Here is a 17,874-nt window from a genome sequence, read left to right on the forward strand (position 1 = left end):
AACCAAAGCCTGTTTGATGTCTTCATAGATCACGGTGGTCTCAATGGACAGGTACCCAAAGATTTCCAGGGCCTTACCCCTGAGGTGAGGGGTTAAGAACCTCACCCACTGGTCCTGAGGCAAATGGTGCTGATGGCAAGTTTTTTTCAAATAACAGAAAGAAAGTGTCACAGTCCCCTCCTTTATCCAGCAGGGGGAAGACCTCCGCCAGTTGCATCAGGACCCAGAACTCAGGGGACTCATGACCAGCTGGGGTCTTCAGCTGGAGCTTGATTTGGAGCTGAAGCATTTGTTGCTCCCACTGACCTTCTGCAGCTTCCTCAAGACATTCTTCTGCTGCCACTGCCTCACAACGTTCTGCTGCTTCTACTGCCACAAGACGTTCTGCTGCTTCTGCTGCCTCACAATCTTCTGCTGCTGCTATTAAGGTCTTGTAGCAGGCCTTGTTTCCTTCCTTTAGTCAGTCAGGGCAGCTTGCAAGAGTGTATTCGAGCCTGCCTGGCTGGAAGGACTGGCAGGTCGTGAGCAGTCAACTGCGGAACTGACCGCCGGTGACTGGCTCCTTGGGGAGCCTGGGCTCTCTTACCCCTTTTCTTGAGCAACATTGTCTTCCACCTCCTCCTCACCATCCATAGCATTGGCCATCTCCCAGGCTCTGCCTCTGGTGCCACTGTCCATCCTTGCAATACTTGGTCACTGACACAGAACTGCAACCTGATGCACACACACCTGTTATGGAAATTTAGTTAGGATAAATCTATCCCTGTGTGTGCTTCCCAATTAAAGTGAGTATTTTGAGCACTCAAAGAAATGATGACACTGTACACATGGTTACAGGATAACATTCCCTCAATACTCTGAAGGTTTATTGCACATACATGGTTTTATAATTACGTATAGCAAGGGGTGGTTAGTTAATTAACATAAGTTCGAGCTTCTATGTTATTGGCTGTTTGAGTATATGGAATATATCGTGATCAATGCATGGCAAAAGGCTGGATAAGTAACTAAAGTGTAACTCTTAAAACCGGGACAAAGTTGAGACATCTACTCATCACTTTTGTACATCTGTTGTACTTCCTCTTTTCTTAGCAAACAGAGAGAAACAGCAAAACGGCACTCAAGCAAAGTCTACTCACTGGTGGACATATGGATATCTTAAATCCGGGCGTCTGGGCGATATTCACAACGGTTAATCCGGTGCTTGTATGACACCACACGTAGTATAAAGCTAAAAAATGAAGAAAAATGCAGCACTCGTGGAATCCATTAAAAAACCATAGTCCTTTATTGAATTAGTTGGACAAGGTCAGCATGAGGGCTAGGTGCGTGAACAGCATGCAGGGAAAAAGACTACAGCTGTTTCACGTTACACACGCTTCAACAGGTCCATCTGGACCTGTTGAAGCATCTTTTCCCTGCATGGTGTTCACGCACCTAGCCCTCATGCTGACCTTGTCCAACTAATTCAATAAAGAACTATGGTTTTTTAACGGATTCCACGAGTGCTGAATTTTTCTTCATTTTTTGGCTTCCTCTTTTCTTAGCCATGGAAAAAACCCTAAAAGCTGTCTGGTTCGTGACAGCCATTTTGAAGCAGTGGATTATAGTGTATATATTAGCTGTGATTATATGAGTATATAGGAGAATGCATGCAAGTGAGATCTATATGAAATGTATATATTTCTATCACTAACCTTACAGTATTTGCAAATGGACTGTCTAGTGCTGAGTGGGTCTTAAGAGTCCAGTGGCAAAAAGCTACTGCTGGTAGTCTTTAGTGCCTGTCCCACACTCACACACACTATTATTTAGATCAAGATAAAAGAGCAGCCCAAGGTCAAATTTTATATTTAATCACCTTAAGGACACACTAGACTTAAGACTAAATATACAATTGTTATACATATGCAATGGTCAGATATGCAAATACAAATGGAATAGGACAAAAGATATAAGCAGATGGATCACGTCAATTGTCGGGTTGATGTTCTACTATGTGTGCGTTGAGCTGCAGGGGGCATGGGCTGCCAGGTAGTTTCTATGTCCTTCACAGCATGTTACTCGATGTGACCCCCCTTTCGAAGTGGACGGCATGCATGACAGAGAGAGACCACATGGCCTTACACTATCTTGTATTCCATTTGGGTCACTCCCCTCCTGCCCTCGGGGATGAACCTAAGTCCTTTCCCCTTGCCTCTAGCACCTAAAAACTCCAAATCGTAACATGGGTCATAACTCCATGATAGATGGTTCTAGGGAGTGAACCACAAAGAAAAAACACAGTATGACAAACGTGCAAAAATACTCTGTTGTAAAAAATATATAACAGTAGACAGCCAGTGCTAGTAAAAAATGATAACAAGAACAGGGTATTTATTTGATACGTTTTTTGCAAAAAATGTATACTAAGCCACTCCACCACGTCACGGTATACCCTTCTCGGAGCAGTCCTATCTAATGTATTTAAAACCTGATCATGTGAACAATACCTACATGAGCAGGATTCAGAAAGGCGCTGCCCGGTATGTCATAAATTGTAATTTCCAAATGGGAAAATCCCATCTGTTCAGTAATTATTCTAATTTGCTCTTCTTTCAATTTCGATGTGACAATGCCTCTCCGAGGATCCTTATTTAGTTAACCATATAGTAGACAGCAAGACAGCGAGGACCTTATATTGTACGTATGATGTAATCTCTAATGCCGCTCTCTGTATATATAGGGGATTTTAGTCTTCTACAGTGATCACAGCAGAGATTGAAGAATACAGAGTAAGTACTGGATATTCATAGAATTATAGCAGATTTACTATATATATACTGTATATGTACAATATGTTCACACTGAGCCTCCAGTAAGGGTTGTTTTAAGCTGTGTGAGTGTAATTATTGACTTGTAGATCTTATTGCATTGAATATAGACCTATAAATTGTTCATAACTGTAATATTGAATTGGTTGCATTGAACTATACATACAAATTAAACCATAGAAATGTGCCAGAGTACATATATGTGCAATTTTTAAGAGCATGTTCACACTGTGGCCATTTCACAGACGAAACAAAAGCAAAAAATAAGATGAGCATATACAATGTAGTAAATAAATAAAGAGTAATGGTAGATATAAATAATACAGGTGCCTTGGTTAACATGATTTTGATCAAAAAAGCGTAAAAGTTATCCCACCGCAACAAGGCGTATCCAACAGGAACGGTTCTATCCCATCTCTAGTATTACAACCTTAGCTTGTGTCACCCGTACATATAAATGATATGGAAGCCATAAATTTAGCTAAATACAAATATGAAGCCGTCAGTATGGTCTCAGAATGCATCTGCACAGAACTGCACTAAATGTCATCCAGTGGTTGAACTCCAGAAAATGTAGATTGTAGAGTGACTATTTCCAGTTCTCTTACCTTACCGCTTACTCCCAGGTTTGGAGTTGTACAATACATAATTTATAAACCTTATAAAATGGTTATTATAAGCTTACTATAACAAAACACCCCAGTGGACTCCTGAAGAACAATAAAAACACAAAGAGTGTAGGACCGAGAAATTGCAAATTTTTAATGGTTGCCTCATTAAATGTTGAGTTGAGTGACCTATTATTTGTATATTGTGATTTTGAAGCCATTTTGGAGCCATTGAGCTTCATGTATACTTCTGACCAAAACAAGTTTGAACACAATTTTAACATTTGATTTTAATTTTGGCACTCTACAATTATTATTTTTTTCTTACATTTCGATACAAATGGGAAGTGGTTGAGATTAGAGTTTTCTCCGGCCTTGTCCAGACTGTGGTTGTCTGTTACAGCTGAAATCCCACCATGGTCTCTCTCACAGTGGCAGAGTCAGTATCATCCCCTTGATGTAAGGTGCCCAAACCATGCGTGACATTTATAAATTATTGAGCTCATATACCTGTGCATCAGGATTAGTTGTATGGACATTCCAGTATTTTGTATACTGTATATACCCACATGCCCTATCAATAACAATTCACATACAGAACCTTTATGCAACAACATTACATTATTGGGCCGGACGTTGGACTTTACAGTAATTGCTAATTACATATTTTGTTGTTTCCTAGGGTTCTTTGGTTAATTAAAGAGAAATGATCAGCATATACATATCTATCCTGGTCCTTATCCTCTCACAATGCATTCCCTCCTTATACACCAATGACTCGCCGTGCAGTCTGGAAGAAACAGAGCTGGACGGGATAAGTCAGGCTGGAGATGTGATAATTGGAGTTATATTACCTCTTCATCTGGATATTGTTTACCATCATAACACCTTCACTCAGAGACCCCCTCGTACCGTCTGCACCAAGTAAGTAGACGATATATTGACAACCTTTTTTGTGAGTCCCAGTTATAATGGTGCTTGGCCTATATCAGGACTTTACCATTGCAGTCCGCTTTTCTTGAACATGGACCAGTCCTATGCCAACAGCATGTTTGGCCCTACGTGGTACTCATCAAGGCTATTTGTGTCTTAGTCTTTAATTGTAGTATTTGTCCACATTTTCATCCCTGGTTACACAAAACAACCACTATAGATTCCAATTAGAAATTGGAATTCTGAATATAGGAATGATTCATCCTATGAAAAACCAAAGATACCGTGCTGATATTACCATGAGATGGGCAAAAAATTATAAATTTGGTCTAACTAAATGTATGAATATAATAGCTGATATGGAAAGAGCCCCAACAGTTGACTGCACTGTTGACCCTTACATTCGTTTCTATATCTATTGATATTTAACTGTAGGTGGCTTCGAGAAAATGAATATTTGCTCATTTTACATGGTCATTAAGACCCATTATTTGCAGTATTTCTTGCCACAGTCTAAAAGTATATTAATGCTGTGCAACATGGTGGCTCAGTATTTAAATGGAACCTGTCAGTAGGATTGTCCTTAGTAACCTACAGACAGTGTCAGGTCGGCGCCGTTATACTGATTACAATGATCAGTGACCTGTCAGTAGTCTTCATTATGAATACTAAAGCAGAGCAACACATAAAGACCCCCCCAAACACAAGCCACCCCGGAGTATGAGCATATCATTAACTTAAAACTGAAAATACAGATTACACAACAACCATAACACGGATTTAATCACCAGGTACCAATGTGATCATTATAACGGTGCCGACCTGACACTGTCTGTCGGTTCCTGGGCACAATCTTGCTTACAGGTTCCCTTTAATACTTTAAATTTGCTGAGTTCAAATCCCACTAAATATAACATCTGTAAGGAGTTTATATGGTCTCCACGGTTTGTGTGGGTCACCACTCACATCCTAAGGTTGAACTTGAAAGGTTCAAAAAGGATCAGCAAATTAAAGCATATGGGTTCATCATGAAATGTTTTGTGTTTCCTTTGTGCCAAACCGCAAGAGTGCAAATAAATGATGACTATCCTCATCCAGCCATAATATTCTTTTTGGTGACATCTAGTTGGAAACATCATATGTGGCATGGATGCAATTAATGATGCATTAATATTTGAAAAGATTTTGCACTTTCTGAACATGCTGACTTTTTCTTGTATCTTAAGATTTAGTTTAGAGAACTATCAGCAGCTCCAATCGGTGATATTTGCAATTGAAGAGATTAATAACAACCATGAGCTTCTTCCAAACCTTACATTGGGTTTCCAAGCCTATGATTCTTGCATTGTTGTCCAGCACAGTTTAGCAGGGATGTCCCAAGTGATTACAGGACAAAGTAAAGCCATCCTTAACTACAGATGTCTTGCGGACATTCCTTTGAGCTCTGTGATTGCCCATTCTTCATCCACACATTCTGTTATCATAGCTCATATTCTGGGAATTCTTAGATACCCTCAGGTAAGGTATTGCTAGTAATTTGGTTTAGGAAAGAAATTTAAAAAAATATTTTGATAGAGTCAAAATAGTATTTGGAATGTAAAACTGGGCATGGACAGATCAACTAGAAGACCAGAAGATCCTCTAGTTGACTTGGACTCTGAAATCATAAAAAGGGTCAGGGTAGAGCAGATCCATTGCCAAAGTACATTATATGTTAAATTGCTTTTTTCTAATATGTATTGATATTTGTTGATTTCGTGGTCTGTGTGTGCAATAAGTTACTTACTATGAATGTAAAAAAAACTTATTCGGAGAACCATATTCTTTGGCAAACCGCTGGTACCATATAGAGACATTAAGAATTTATGAATATTGTACTGCAGTTATTTGTCTATGGTTTTAGCAAAATACTTTTTAACAATATTTGATCTTTTGCCCAAAAAATAATTTTTTTTTTAATTACATTTCTAATTTTGCCATTTTTAATAGCAAAAAGTGCAATATTTTCAAAAATAGTGCAAAAAAATGAAAAAAAAATAGATAAGCTATAGATTAGAAATGGGAAGCAAAATTCAAAAGTAATTTTTCTTTTTTGGCTTTCATGAGAAGAGTAAGCAATACGAGATGTCATTGTAAGGATTTCGCTCACTTTCAGCCCCACAGGTGGCGTTCACACAGGCACAAGTCTCTTGGTGAAAACAGGAAGTTTATTGGAAATCTCAAAACTTCCAGATGAAACAAAAATCAAACAGCCTTCTTCAGCATAAAAAGTAGTAACAAACAAACTGACGTCCGTCCAGTAAAGCAGATTCACCCGTTTAAAGTGAAGCTCTTCTTCCAGACTCTATCCAGGTCTGAAAAGCACACAAACAGTCTTTTTTCACCTTGCACACCAAGACCCTGAAAGAGGCAGCTGGAATGTTTAGTTTGCAAAAGAGAAGACTGAGAGGAGACTTAATAGCTGTCTACAAATATCTAAAGGGCTGTCACATTGTAGAAGGATCAACTTTATTCTCATTTGCACAAGGAAAGACTAGAAGCAATGGGATGAAACTGAATGGGAGGAGACACAGATTAGATATTAGAAAAAACTTTTTGACAGTTAGAGTGATCAATGAGTGGAACAGGCTGCCACGAGAAGTGGTGAGTTCTCCTTCAATGGAAGTCTTCAAACAGAGGCTGGACAGACATCTGTCTGGGATGATTTAGTGAATCCTGCTTTGAGCAGGGGGTTGGACCAGATGGCCCAGGAGGTCCCTTCCAACTCTACGATTCTATGATTCTATGATTCTAACTAGGCCATTCAAAGGCCTGGAACTGGATGTATGCAAATGGCCATTCCCTCCAAGTTCTAGTAGCCATCCCTAAAACCTCGACCCATAATACAGGACCATTAACAAACCTCTCAGCACTATCTGTCCTGGAAGCTTTTTTCTGGATCCTAAATCACTGAGGCTAGGTACCTTGATGACACATACACTCCATCCAGGATCTTACAACAAATTCACATTATTATTACATTTTACGGGGATCACCTATCAAACTATAGGTAAAAGAGATTGCATGTAAAATACTGAATGAAGTGTTTTTCTGCAAGAAAACAAATGCCACAAAAGATAGAGACAGTCCTTAGTGCAATATTATCTGAACCAATACGGTAGTAAAGTGGTAAATGGTGGTAATAACGGTTAGGAATTGTGCAGAGAATGGACAAAATTATGAGTGAATGATACAACTTCCCACCTCTGCTGCCTCTATTCTCTGCTGCAATATATCCAAATTGTAATCAACTGAGCCACCCTGCGTGTATTTACTCCATTCACTGCTAGCAAGCAGCCTGAATGATACAACTTCCCACCTTTGCTGCCTCTATTTTCTGCTGCAATATTTCCAAATGGTACTCCATACATCTGCTGCTTTACCATTTTGCTGCATATTTTAATGTACTTGCTAAAGCTTTGTTATAATTCATTTGTTGCACTGTATGTAATACTTACTGCTTTAGATCTGTGACTGGGGCCTTTCTAGATCTTATCAGGTGGAAGGTGCTATAGCATATTGACACATCTTGGTCTAGTGCCTTTTATCATCTAACCATCCCCTGGTCTTCTGGCCCCAGCTGCCAAATTATACCCAACCAGCTCCCACAATCCCTCTCTCCTGACCCTGTAGTGTGGCCTATATATTTAGTAGTTCCTAAGGGGAAGCACGCAAGTGTGGGGTGCAGCACGCAAGCATTCCATAAGCAAAGCATCACAGAAGCTAAGCATCCAGCAAAACGGCAGTTATACATGGCAGTTAGTCAGGGCAGGAGTCAGGTAACCCGCACTTTGCTCTCCCCTTTAACCATGTGCTTTATTTTTATCCTCCTGTGTTCCCTTGCCATCCACATTCACCACCCTATCCCCCCTCCATCACGACTCATACACATCAGCCCCTCTATACTTCCCTTTCCCATGTACAGCTCCCATGCACTCCTTCCTCACCTTCCTGAGAAACCTTAGCCCATCTTGCCCAAACACATCGCAGAAAAAAACTACTTAAAATTCCAACAACTATTTGCTCTTTATCTTCCTACTCCTACTGATTTCAGGGGACATCTCCCCCAACCCTGGTCCACCATCCCCCAACCTCAACCCCAACCTTACCTCATATCGAAACCATAATAATCTTATTAACATTACTTGCACTCCCTCATCTCCATCTTTTTTAATTGTGCCCTCTGGAATCCACAGTCTGCTTGTAACAAGCTTCCTTTCCTACACAACTACTTTCTGAACAACTCTCTTAATCTGTTGGCCCTCACTGAAACCTGGATTCAGGATTCTGACACTGTCTCTCCTGCTGCCATTTCCTACGGTGACTTACAATTCTCTCACTCCCCGAGACCCACAAACAGACATGGTGGTGGTCGTCTTATTTCATCTTATTTTGCTTTACTTATTGTATTGTTAATGTTGTTACTTATGACTTGTGTTTTGAAACTGTTAAACTGTAAAGCGCTGCGGAATATGTTGGCGCTATATAAATAAAGATTATTATTATTATTATTATGAGTGCATGTTTTTGGGACTTATACACCTTCTGTAACTGGCTGGGTGGTGGATCCCCTGTGCCAAAGCCCAAGGAAGACCAGGAGGGGCGTGACTAGGAGCCTTACCCAATGTGACCACGGACATGCTGCAACTAACGACACTGAGGTCCATGGAGAGATAAGGGAGGTGATCCAGGTGCTACTTCAGGACTGACCTTGGGTAAATGGCAGATGACCACCGGGAACAGGTAGCTGGGCAGGCCTGAGGGAATGTCCAACAGATGCAGACAGGCAGAGAAGATGACAGGAACCGTAGGTGCAGACAGGACAGTCTGACAGAAAGATGAGCACTGGTGGGTGCAACTAGCTCTGCTGCCATTGAGGTGAACACTGGCAGGTGCAGCTGGCTCGGCTGACGTTTAAGTGAGCACTGGCGGGTGCAGCTGGCTCAGCTGCCATTGAGGAAAGCACTGGCAGGTGCAGCTGGCTCAGCTGCCGTTGAGGTGAGCACTGGCGGTTGCAGCTAGCTCGGCTGCCATTGATGAAAGCACTGGCGTGTGCGGCTGGCTTGGCTGCCATAGAAGAAAGCACTAGCAGTTTTAGCAGGCTAAGATACATGTACTGGGTGTAATGATCACGTGTGACTGGACACAGCGCCTCCAGCAGGGCGAATTTATGACACACGTGATCCTGGATACAGCGCCTCCAGCAGGGCGAATTTAAACAATAATGGGACGTGCAGCCGGATATACCGCCTCCAGCTGGCGAATTTAAGAAATACACGTAAAACTGGATACCCCGCCTCCAGCTGGCGAATTTAGATAAGGGTAAACACAGGGAACAAATACAGTGGTGGGCCCTGCGATAGGGAATGGGGGACGTGGAGACCTCCTAAGCTCCCCTGAGCCAGTGTCCCTGCACTCCTCACATTCCCTATACAGGCTCCTCGCCTGTCGCCGCACACCTTCCTTAATACCCTAGCAAGCCCTAAGCCTAAACCCTAACTAGGGAATAGGTCGGTGCGGAGACTAATCCCACCACTGCACTAGAACACACATAAGGAAAGTCACAAACAGGGGAAAAAGAAAACTTAGCTCTCTCTGTGCTAAAGCTCCAGCACAGAGTCCAGCGACCGACTGCAGCCTTCCTCCTGAATAGCTGCCAAGAACTCCCTTCTGTGACTCCTTCCACACCAGGACTCAGATTGAGCTGAGCACTCTCTTCAGCTCCTTCCACCACCAAGGTTGGTTGCAAATGAACAACTAACACCAACAGTGATTGAAAACCCCTGGCTGTCCTTTATAGAGCCTAACACCTGTCATGTAATTAACGTGCACATTAACCTAAAACTAAAGCTAAGGTGCGATACCACTCACCACCACCGGGGACAGTCAAGACACCCTGAACCTGACAAAGTAAAAAAAGTTCACTTTGTCAATTTAATACCGCCAGATCCAACACTGGATCATGACACTGGGACCTGAGAACTGTCAAGCATGTTAGGAACAAAGTCACAACATTGTACAGGCACCTACATGTTGGAGGAGGTGCTTTAAATAGAAAGAGACCTCCAGCTATTGGCTGGGACACTTTAGAGGAATGCGCATGGCCTTTTTAAGAAGAAAGAAGTGTGCGTGAGCTCTAAAGCACAGTGCCTGGAGATCTGCTAGAAGTGTACGCACCCGGGGCAGCAGCCGACCAGGAAGGAGCAGGACGGGAGCCTTGGCGGTGAGTACGCTGATGTCTCTGCAGGGAGAGAGGGACTGCAGGCAGAGAGGCGGGTGCTACAACTTCTCACATGTGTACACTGATGCTCTGTATGCTGTGAATTTGCACTCCCCACATTATTGAAATTAAAGCAACACATTTTTGTGAAAATTTTACACCATCATCAGGTCCATCTTTTCTACATATGATGCTGCCTCCACTAGAAAAAAAATTACCTGATGTCACTACTCTGTTGTCGAGTGTTCCGGGACCAGGGGCTCCTTCCCAGTCGCTAATGGTAGGGGTGCCCTAGCTCTCCCTGTTCGTCCAATTACTTCTGAAGGTGAAGACACCGGTGCCACCCACATTGCCTTAGCTCCTGAATCCACCCTCAGTCTGTACCCTTCCCCCACCCAGTCAAAATTGAAGAGGTATTATATTGTAATACACCCACCAGACTAACAAGGTAATATGAACAGGGATAACTGAAAATGCTAAACATTTAAACACACAAATATACAAACATATAACTGAAGAAGGGAAATTATCACACACTCAAAACCTAGCAACAGACACAGATAAATCCACCAAATGCGTTCTCTAATAACAACCACCAGCAACCTCCAGCCATACAGCATAATCCACTGATGGCAAACTTATGGCACTGGTGTCAGAGAGGGCAGGCAGAGCCCTCTCAGGTGGCACGTGAAGCTTTGCCTCATCCTTCATTAGCTGCAGCTTCCTGCCTCACGCATTGAGCTGCGCAGCCGCGGAGCTGAATGATGATGTCATCCAGCTGTGGCCGTGCCTCTCAATGTGTGAGAGGAAGTGAGAGGAAGGAAGCTGCCAGCTCACAGAGAGGTGAGTGTGGCCACTGTGCCAGTGAAGCTGCTGTGGTGTGTGGGTGTGTGTGTGTGTGTGTGTGTGTTTGTTAATGATGGGTGGGGAGAGGGCAATGATGGAGAGAGGGCCAAAGATGGGGAGAGAGTCAATGATGGGAGTGATGGGGAGAGGGCTAATGATGGTGGTGATGGGGAGAGGGCCAATGATGGGAGTGATGGGGAGGGGGCCAGTGATGACGGTGATGGGGAGAGGGCCAATGATGGGAGTGATGGGGAAGGGGCCAATGATGGCGTGATGGGGAGAGGGCCAATGATGGGAGTGATGGGGAGAGGGCAACGATGATGGTGGGGGAGAGGGCAGTGATGGGGAGGAGGAAATGATGGAGGTGGTGGAATAGGCAATTTCTACATGAAGGGGCTCAAGATGTGGCATATTTCTGCATGAAGGGGATCATGATGGGGCATATTACTGCATGAAGGGGATTATGAAGGGGCATATTTCTGCATGAAGGGGATCATGATGGGGCATATTCCTACATGAAGGGGATCATGATGGGGCATTTCTACATGAAGGGGATCATGATGGGGCATTTCTACATGAAGGGGATAATGATGGGGCATTTGGCACGTGTTGGCACATCGTCATAAATAATTGGGCTTTAGGTTGCAGTTTGGGCACTCAGTCTCAGAAAGGTTTGCCATCACTGGCACAAGCTACTCTGACAATGAGTGCTAGCCAGGGTCCCGATTATATAGGAGAGGAAAGTGGCTAACAGTGAACAGTTGAGAGCCTTAATGCAGGAAAGCTTCTATGTGCTCTCAACTGAGCAGATAAACCCCTGCACTGATAAAGGAAACCTGCACCATTTAATATGAAGGTGAAGTGCTTCTAATCAGTATAGGAGTAGGAGAAATCAGATGTTGCTGTCTTCTGGCTCCTCTCTGTCACGGTAAACCGTGACACCTGATGATAGTGCAAAATTGTCACCAAAATGTGTTGTTTTTATTCCAATAAAGCTTTTCATTTGCGCATCAAGCTATACTTTGATGATACTTTAGATGGCAGATCTCATCAATATGTTGTTTCATTTTATAACAAGCATTTTACTGAACTTTTCACCTTAATCCCTTTGAAAAAAATTTCTGTCTGCACAATCCTTATCTTCATCCAACAGTGCATAATGCAAGCTAAATCCTTAATGTCATATAGCACAACATAGGACCCTCGACTTTGTTTCAACCACAATCTAAACAGTTGTATGTGCCATACAAGGCTTAGAGGAGATAACACATAGTATGAAAGAATGACCCACCAACAAACTAAAAAAGCTCAAGGTGTGTTGGCTTGAAAACATAAGGTTTGCTGACTTTTTTCTGATTTTTTTATATTGCAAATTTAAAATGTAACCTAAGAATCACTGAGGTTAGGAATCCATGCCAAAATTGGTATCACATGTCCAATATGTGAAGATCACAAGATATTATAAATATTTGTAAATTAGATGGCATTAGAGTTGGTGAAAATCTATTCACATGGTCCAGTCCATCAGCCATGACAGTAATTTCAGGGCACAGGGTAATATTTGTGAGAACCACCTCTTATCTGATGGCATCTGTCATTCTTCTTCAGATGCACATTGTTGTATCATAATGCCAACTCTGAATCATGTACGTAAGCACCTTAAGTAGAATAATGTTGACATGTATTCTCATCACTAAACATTATTTTCTACACAGATCAGTCATTTTTCCACAAGCCCCCTTCTTAGTGATCGAAAAAAGTTCCCCTCTTTCTTCAGATCTGTTCCTAGTGATGTTTTCCAGTCCAAAGGTCTTGCTCAGCTGATTTTGTATTTTGGATGGACTTGGATAGGCCTTCTGGCCGTGGAAAATGATTATGGCCAACAAGGAATACAACTTGTTAGAAAAGAAATTGGTAAAGCAGGAGCATGTGTTGCCTTCACAGAAACTATTATCACAAGCCGTTCGGATCGTAATGCTCCACACATCGTCAATATAATGAAACGATCTTCAGCCAGAGTTGTAGTTGTCTTCTGTAAAGACATAGACTTGTTCCCAATATTGATGGAGATGGTAAAGCAGGATGTTGCCCAATTGATATTTGTTGCAAGTGAAGTATTGGCAACCTCGACATTCTTCCAAGGAATGAGTGCAAGCCTTGTTTTGGGCATGATTGGTATAGCTCTCAACAGTGGGACAATTCCTGGACTTCAAGATTTCCTTAACAAGGTTCATCCCTCCATGCCCTTGGGAGGAAAATGGGCAAAATTTCTCTGGGAACTAACTTTTACATGTGAATTTGTAAAGGAGAACATTACCAATTCTACGACTTCTCCAGTAAAGCAATGCACCGGAGCAGAAGACCTCAAGAGCGTTACTAACCATTACAATGACGTTGGCAGTTTACGAGCCACTTATGAAGCTTATATAGCAGTGCAGATTATTGCCAAAGCTTTAGAAGACCTGAAATACTGTCAAATTAAGGGCCTTCATCAGACATGTGCTGATATTTTCAAGCTTAAGCCTTGGCAGGTATTTAATGCTTTATGTAAAGAATGTAAAAACAAAATTGAAAAGTTGAGTAGTAATTACTAGAGATGTGCAAATTTGTTCAATGTAAATTAAATTTGCTGAGGATTTTACAAAAAAAAATCAGATTCTACCCAATTTTAATTTTTTGACAATTCACTACATTCAAAGTTACGAAATAATTATCTGTTTGATATTTTCATGAATTGTAGAGGGACAGCAAAAGGGTTATTAAAAAATAAATACTTAAAATGCGACTCAGTGCTCACATTTCCTGCTGCTGCAGCCTACCGTAATGTTCTTTGCATTGTCCAGCCTCCTTTTTCCAATTCCCAGAGCCAAATCGGCCTCGAAATGACATCACTTGTTGTAACATCATGGTGTTATGTCTTGAATTGCCCAAGGAACTTATCAGGCTTTAAAGGGAATCTGTCACCCCATTTTTGGCCTATAATATGCGGCCACCACCAACAGGGGCTTATCTACAGCATTCTGTAATGCTGTAGATAAGCACCCAATGTAACCTGAAAGAGAAGAAAAACAAGTTACATTGTACTCACCGGGGGGGGCGAGGTTGGGTGCGGTGGGTATTGTGGTCCAGTCCGGCACTTCCCATCTTCTCGCTATGAAGTCCTCCTTCTTACTCCTGCCGTGGCTCTGGCGCAGGTGTACTTTATCTGCCCTGTTGAGGGCAGAGTAAAGTACTGCAGTGTGCAGGCATCGGGAGAGGTCAGAGAGGTCCAGCGCCTGCGCACTGCAGTACTTTACTCTGCCTTCAACAGGGCAGATAAAGTATGCCTGTGCCGGAGCCACGGCAGAAGTAAGGAGGAGGACGTCATCTCTAGAAGATGGGAGGCGCCGGATCGGACCGCGACACCCATCGGACTGGACCGGACGCCGGGGTGAGTATAATATATCTTATTTTTCAGGTTACATCGGGGGCTTATCTACAGTATTACAGAATGCTGTAGATAAGCTCCTGATGTCAGTGGCCGCATCTTATAGGCCAAAAATGGAGTGACAGATTCCCTTTAAGGGATGCGCGGCATAACATTGTGACAACAAATGTGTACTTAGCTCTGCACATAGGAACAAAGAAGCAGGGCAGGTGAGCGGCAAAGAAATTTTTTTTTTCATACCCTACATTTATTATGCACTTGGGTATGAGAAAAGTAATAATAATAATAATAATAATAATAATAAAGTAACATTCAATTTGCAGCAAATAACTTCAATGTGAATCAAATTATTGCTGGCAAATTTAAGCAAACCGACAATTTCAGGTCCTTTAAAAAAATTGAATGCTCTTAAATTTTCATGCACAAAACTCCCCCAGAAAATTTGTGAATAGGTAAATTCTATTTTTTTCCAATTCGCTCATCCCTGCTGGCCATGAACAAATGAAAGTGTCTCAGTCTTGAATTAATTTATAAAATTATCTCCTAATTTCTCAAATTCACATCTATAAGTTCAAGAACCTATAGATATGACACACAACTACATTATTTTAATTAACATTATAAATGTTATTTACTCTTATTTAAACATTCTGAAGAATAAAAACACCAACAGAAATATTATCCTCAACAAGAATAAAATTTCCAGGAAGCGGGGTTGTGACTTAATATATCATATATACAGTGACTTATGAAAGTGTACACCCCCTTGGAATTTTCCAGGTTTTGCAACCTTCACTGTTTTTTGATGGTTTGGATCGGTTCATGTAAAGAACATGCCTACTACTGTGAGCATTTGGTTTTCTTTTTATTGTGAGGTAAACAACAAATAGGACAAAATTACTGAAAATTTCAGTGTGCATAGCTATTCACCTCCCCAATGTCAGTACTTTGTAGAGCCTCCTTTAGCAGGAATTATGTTATGAATCATTTTCCTTTTGATCTGTACCCTGTTTGTCTCTTTCCCTGTGTGTTATCATCTGCAGTAGTGATGCTAGCGTCCTTGCAGGCCAGTGTACTAGCCAGGGTTAACAGGGTTAATAGAGGTGACAATCAGGGACTAGGCACGTGATGGCAGCAGCGGGGCGGGAGGACCCGCAAAGGGCATTAGGGAAGATTAAGGACAGGCACAGTTTGGTGAGAGGAGGTGCCCCGTCCTTCACTCCCTACCTTTAGGGCTTTACTCTCTTTTTCCTATCCTGTCATTTGTTTTCTGTGTCATCCACCGGACTTACCCATGTTCGAGCATGACAAATTACAGCTGCAAGTTGCTTTGGATAAATCTCTATGAGCTTTTTCACTTCTTGCCACTGGGATTTTTTGCCCATTCCTCAAGTCAAAACTGCTCCAGCTCCTTCAATTTAGATTCACTGGTGAACAGTAAACTTCAAGTCTGTCCACAGATCCTCAATTTGATTAAGGTCGGGGCTATGACTCGGCCACTCCAAAACATTTACACATTTGCCCTGAAACCACTCAAGTGTTGCTATAGCAGTATACTTTGGGTCATTGTCTTGTCTCCATCCCAGTCTCAAATCACTGACTGTCATGGTCTGCTGAGTTTCTGGGATTAGGTGGTTTTAGGGTTAACCTAGATGGAGTTTTCCTTCAGCTCCTAGCTCTCCGGCTTAGGCCACACCCCCAGCAGTCACGTGCTTCAGGTCCTGTTTGTCTGAAGCACGCATCTTCACCACTGCTGCCCTGCTCCACAGGTATCTTTGGGCACAGATTGTTTTACACAGGACATGCGCACTGGCTCAGTTAGCAAATGCAGTTCAGTTTTCCTGACACTGACCGACTGAAACAGGTTTTGCTCGATAATATCCCTGTATTTTGCACCAACCATCTTCGCCTCAACTCGGATCATTTTCATTGTCACTGCTGCCAAAAAGCATGGTGTTGTTGGGATGATAAGCTGTGTTGATTTGATGCCAAACATAGTGTTTACCTTGGAGGCCAAAAAGTTCAAATTTTGGTTTCATCTGACCACAGCACCTTCTTCCATACACTTGAGGAGTCTACCACATATCTTTTTGGCAAAGTCAAAATAAGACTTACAATTTTTGTATGTAAGTATAGGATTTTTTCTGTCCATTCTTCGATAAAGGCCACCTCTAGGGAGCTTATTGTGGTTGTATGGACAGATACTTCAGTCCTTCAGGGTTACCTTTGTTCTCGGTGCTGTCTCTCTGATTAATGCCTTCCTTGCCCAGGCTGAGAGTTTTGATGGTCGGTCCTCTCTTGGCAGGTTTGTTGAGGTATCATGTTCTTTCCATATGATGATAATGGATTTGATGGTGCTCCAGGAGATCATCAGAGATTGTGATATTTTTTATAACCCAACCCTGACTTGTACTTCTCAACAAATTTGTCCCTTACTCATTTGGCGATCTACTTGGTCTTCACGGTGTTGTTTGGAGATCTCTGTTGTGAGTTCATTTTCCCCTTTACCACTGAGGCCCGATGAACTCCCTCTTCTGGTAAAGAAAGGTAGTGAGCCTGATTATCAAGCATCTGGGCCTAATGATGATGATTGGCTGAGTGGAGTTACTGACTGGATATAAGGCTGTCGACGCCCTTCTGCCCTGCGGGTGATTTCTCTGTGGGATCCTTGGATACCAGTCTGAATTCCTGCTCTCCTAAAGCTAAGTTTTCTGCTCTGCCTTTTGCATTTGTACTTTGACTTTGTTTTGCTGGATTTCTGTCATTCCCTGCTGGGGTGAGCTGAATTCCTTTAGCTCTGTCTTCAGAAAATACCTGAGTGCTGATATAGTTTTTGAAGCCTAGCTGCTTCAGGGCCTTTTTCCATATCAGCCTGTTGGCTTATTTCTTTTATAGGGTTTTTGCAGATTGCAGACAGCAGCTTTCCTATCCTGTCCTATTTTTAGTTAGCTTGGGCCCCATTGTTTGCTCAGCCTATCTTTCTATCTG

General features: G+C 42.2%; 1 protein-coding gene across 1 annotated transcript in view; it reads left to right on the forward strand.

Moving 5' to 3' along the window:
• The first annotated feature begins 5,500 nt into the window (after window positions 1-5,500).
• The window catches only part of LOC141049890 (extracellular calcium-sensing receptor-like), a 43,542-nt gene continuing 31,168 nt past the window's right edge, over window positions 5,501-17,874 (forward strand). Inside the window, exons 1-2 of the mRNA XM_073546729.1 lie at window positions 5,501-5,872; window positions 13,175-13,990. Of these exons, the coding sequence (XP_073402830.1) occupies window positions 5,501-5,872; window positions 13,175-13,990 (1,188 nt within the window). The remainder of the gene's footprint in view (window positions 5,873-13,174; window positions 13,991-17,874) is intronic.

Source organism: Dendrobates tinctorius, unplaced genomic scaffold (assembly GCF_039654945.1).
Source record: "Dendrobates tinctorius isolate UK_male_01 unplaced genomic scaffold, ASM3965494v1 ptg000151l, whole genome shotgun sequence".
NCBI lineage: Eukaryota > Metazoa > Chordata > Amphibia > Anura > Dendrobatidae > Dendrobates > Dendrobates tinctorius.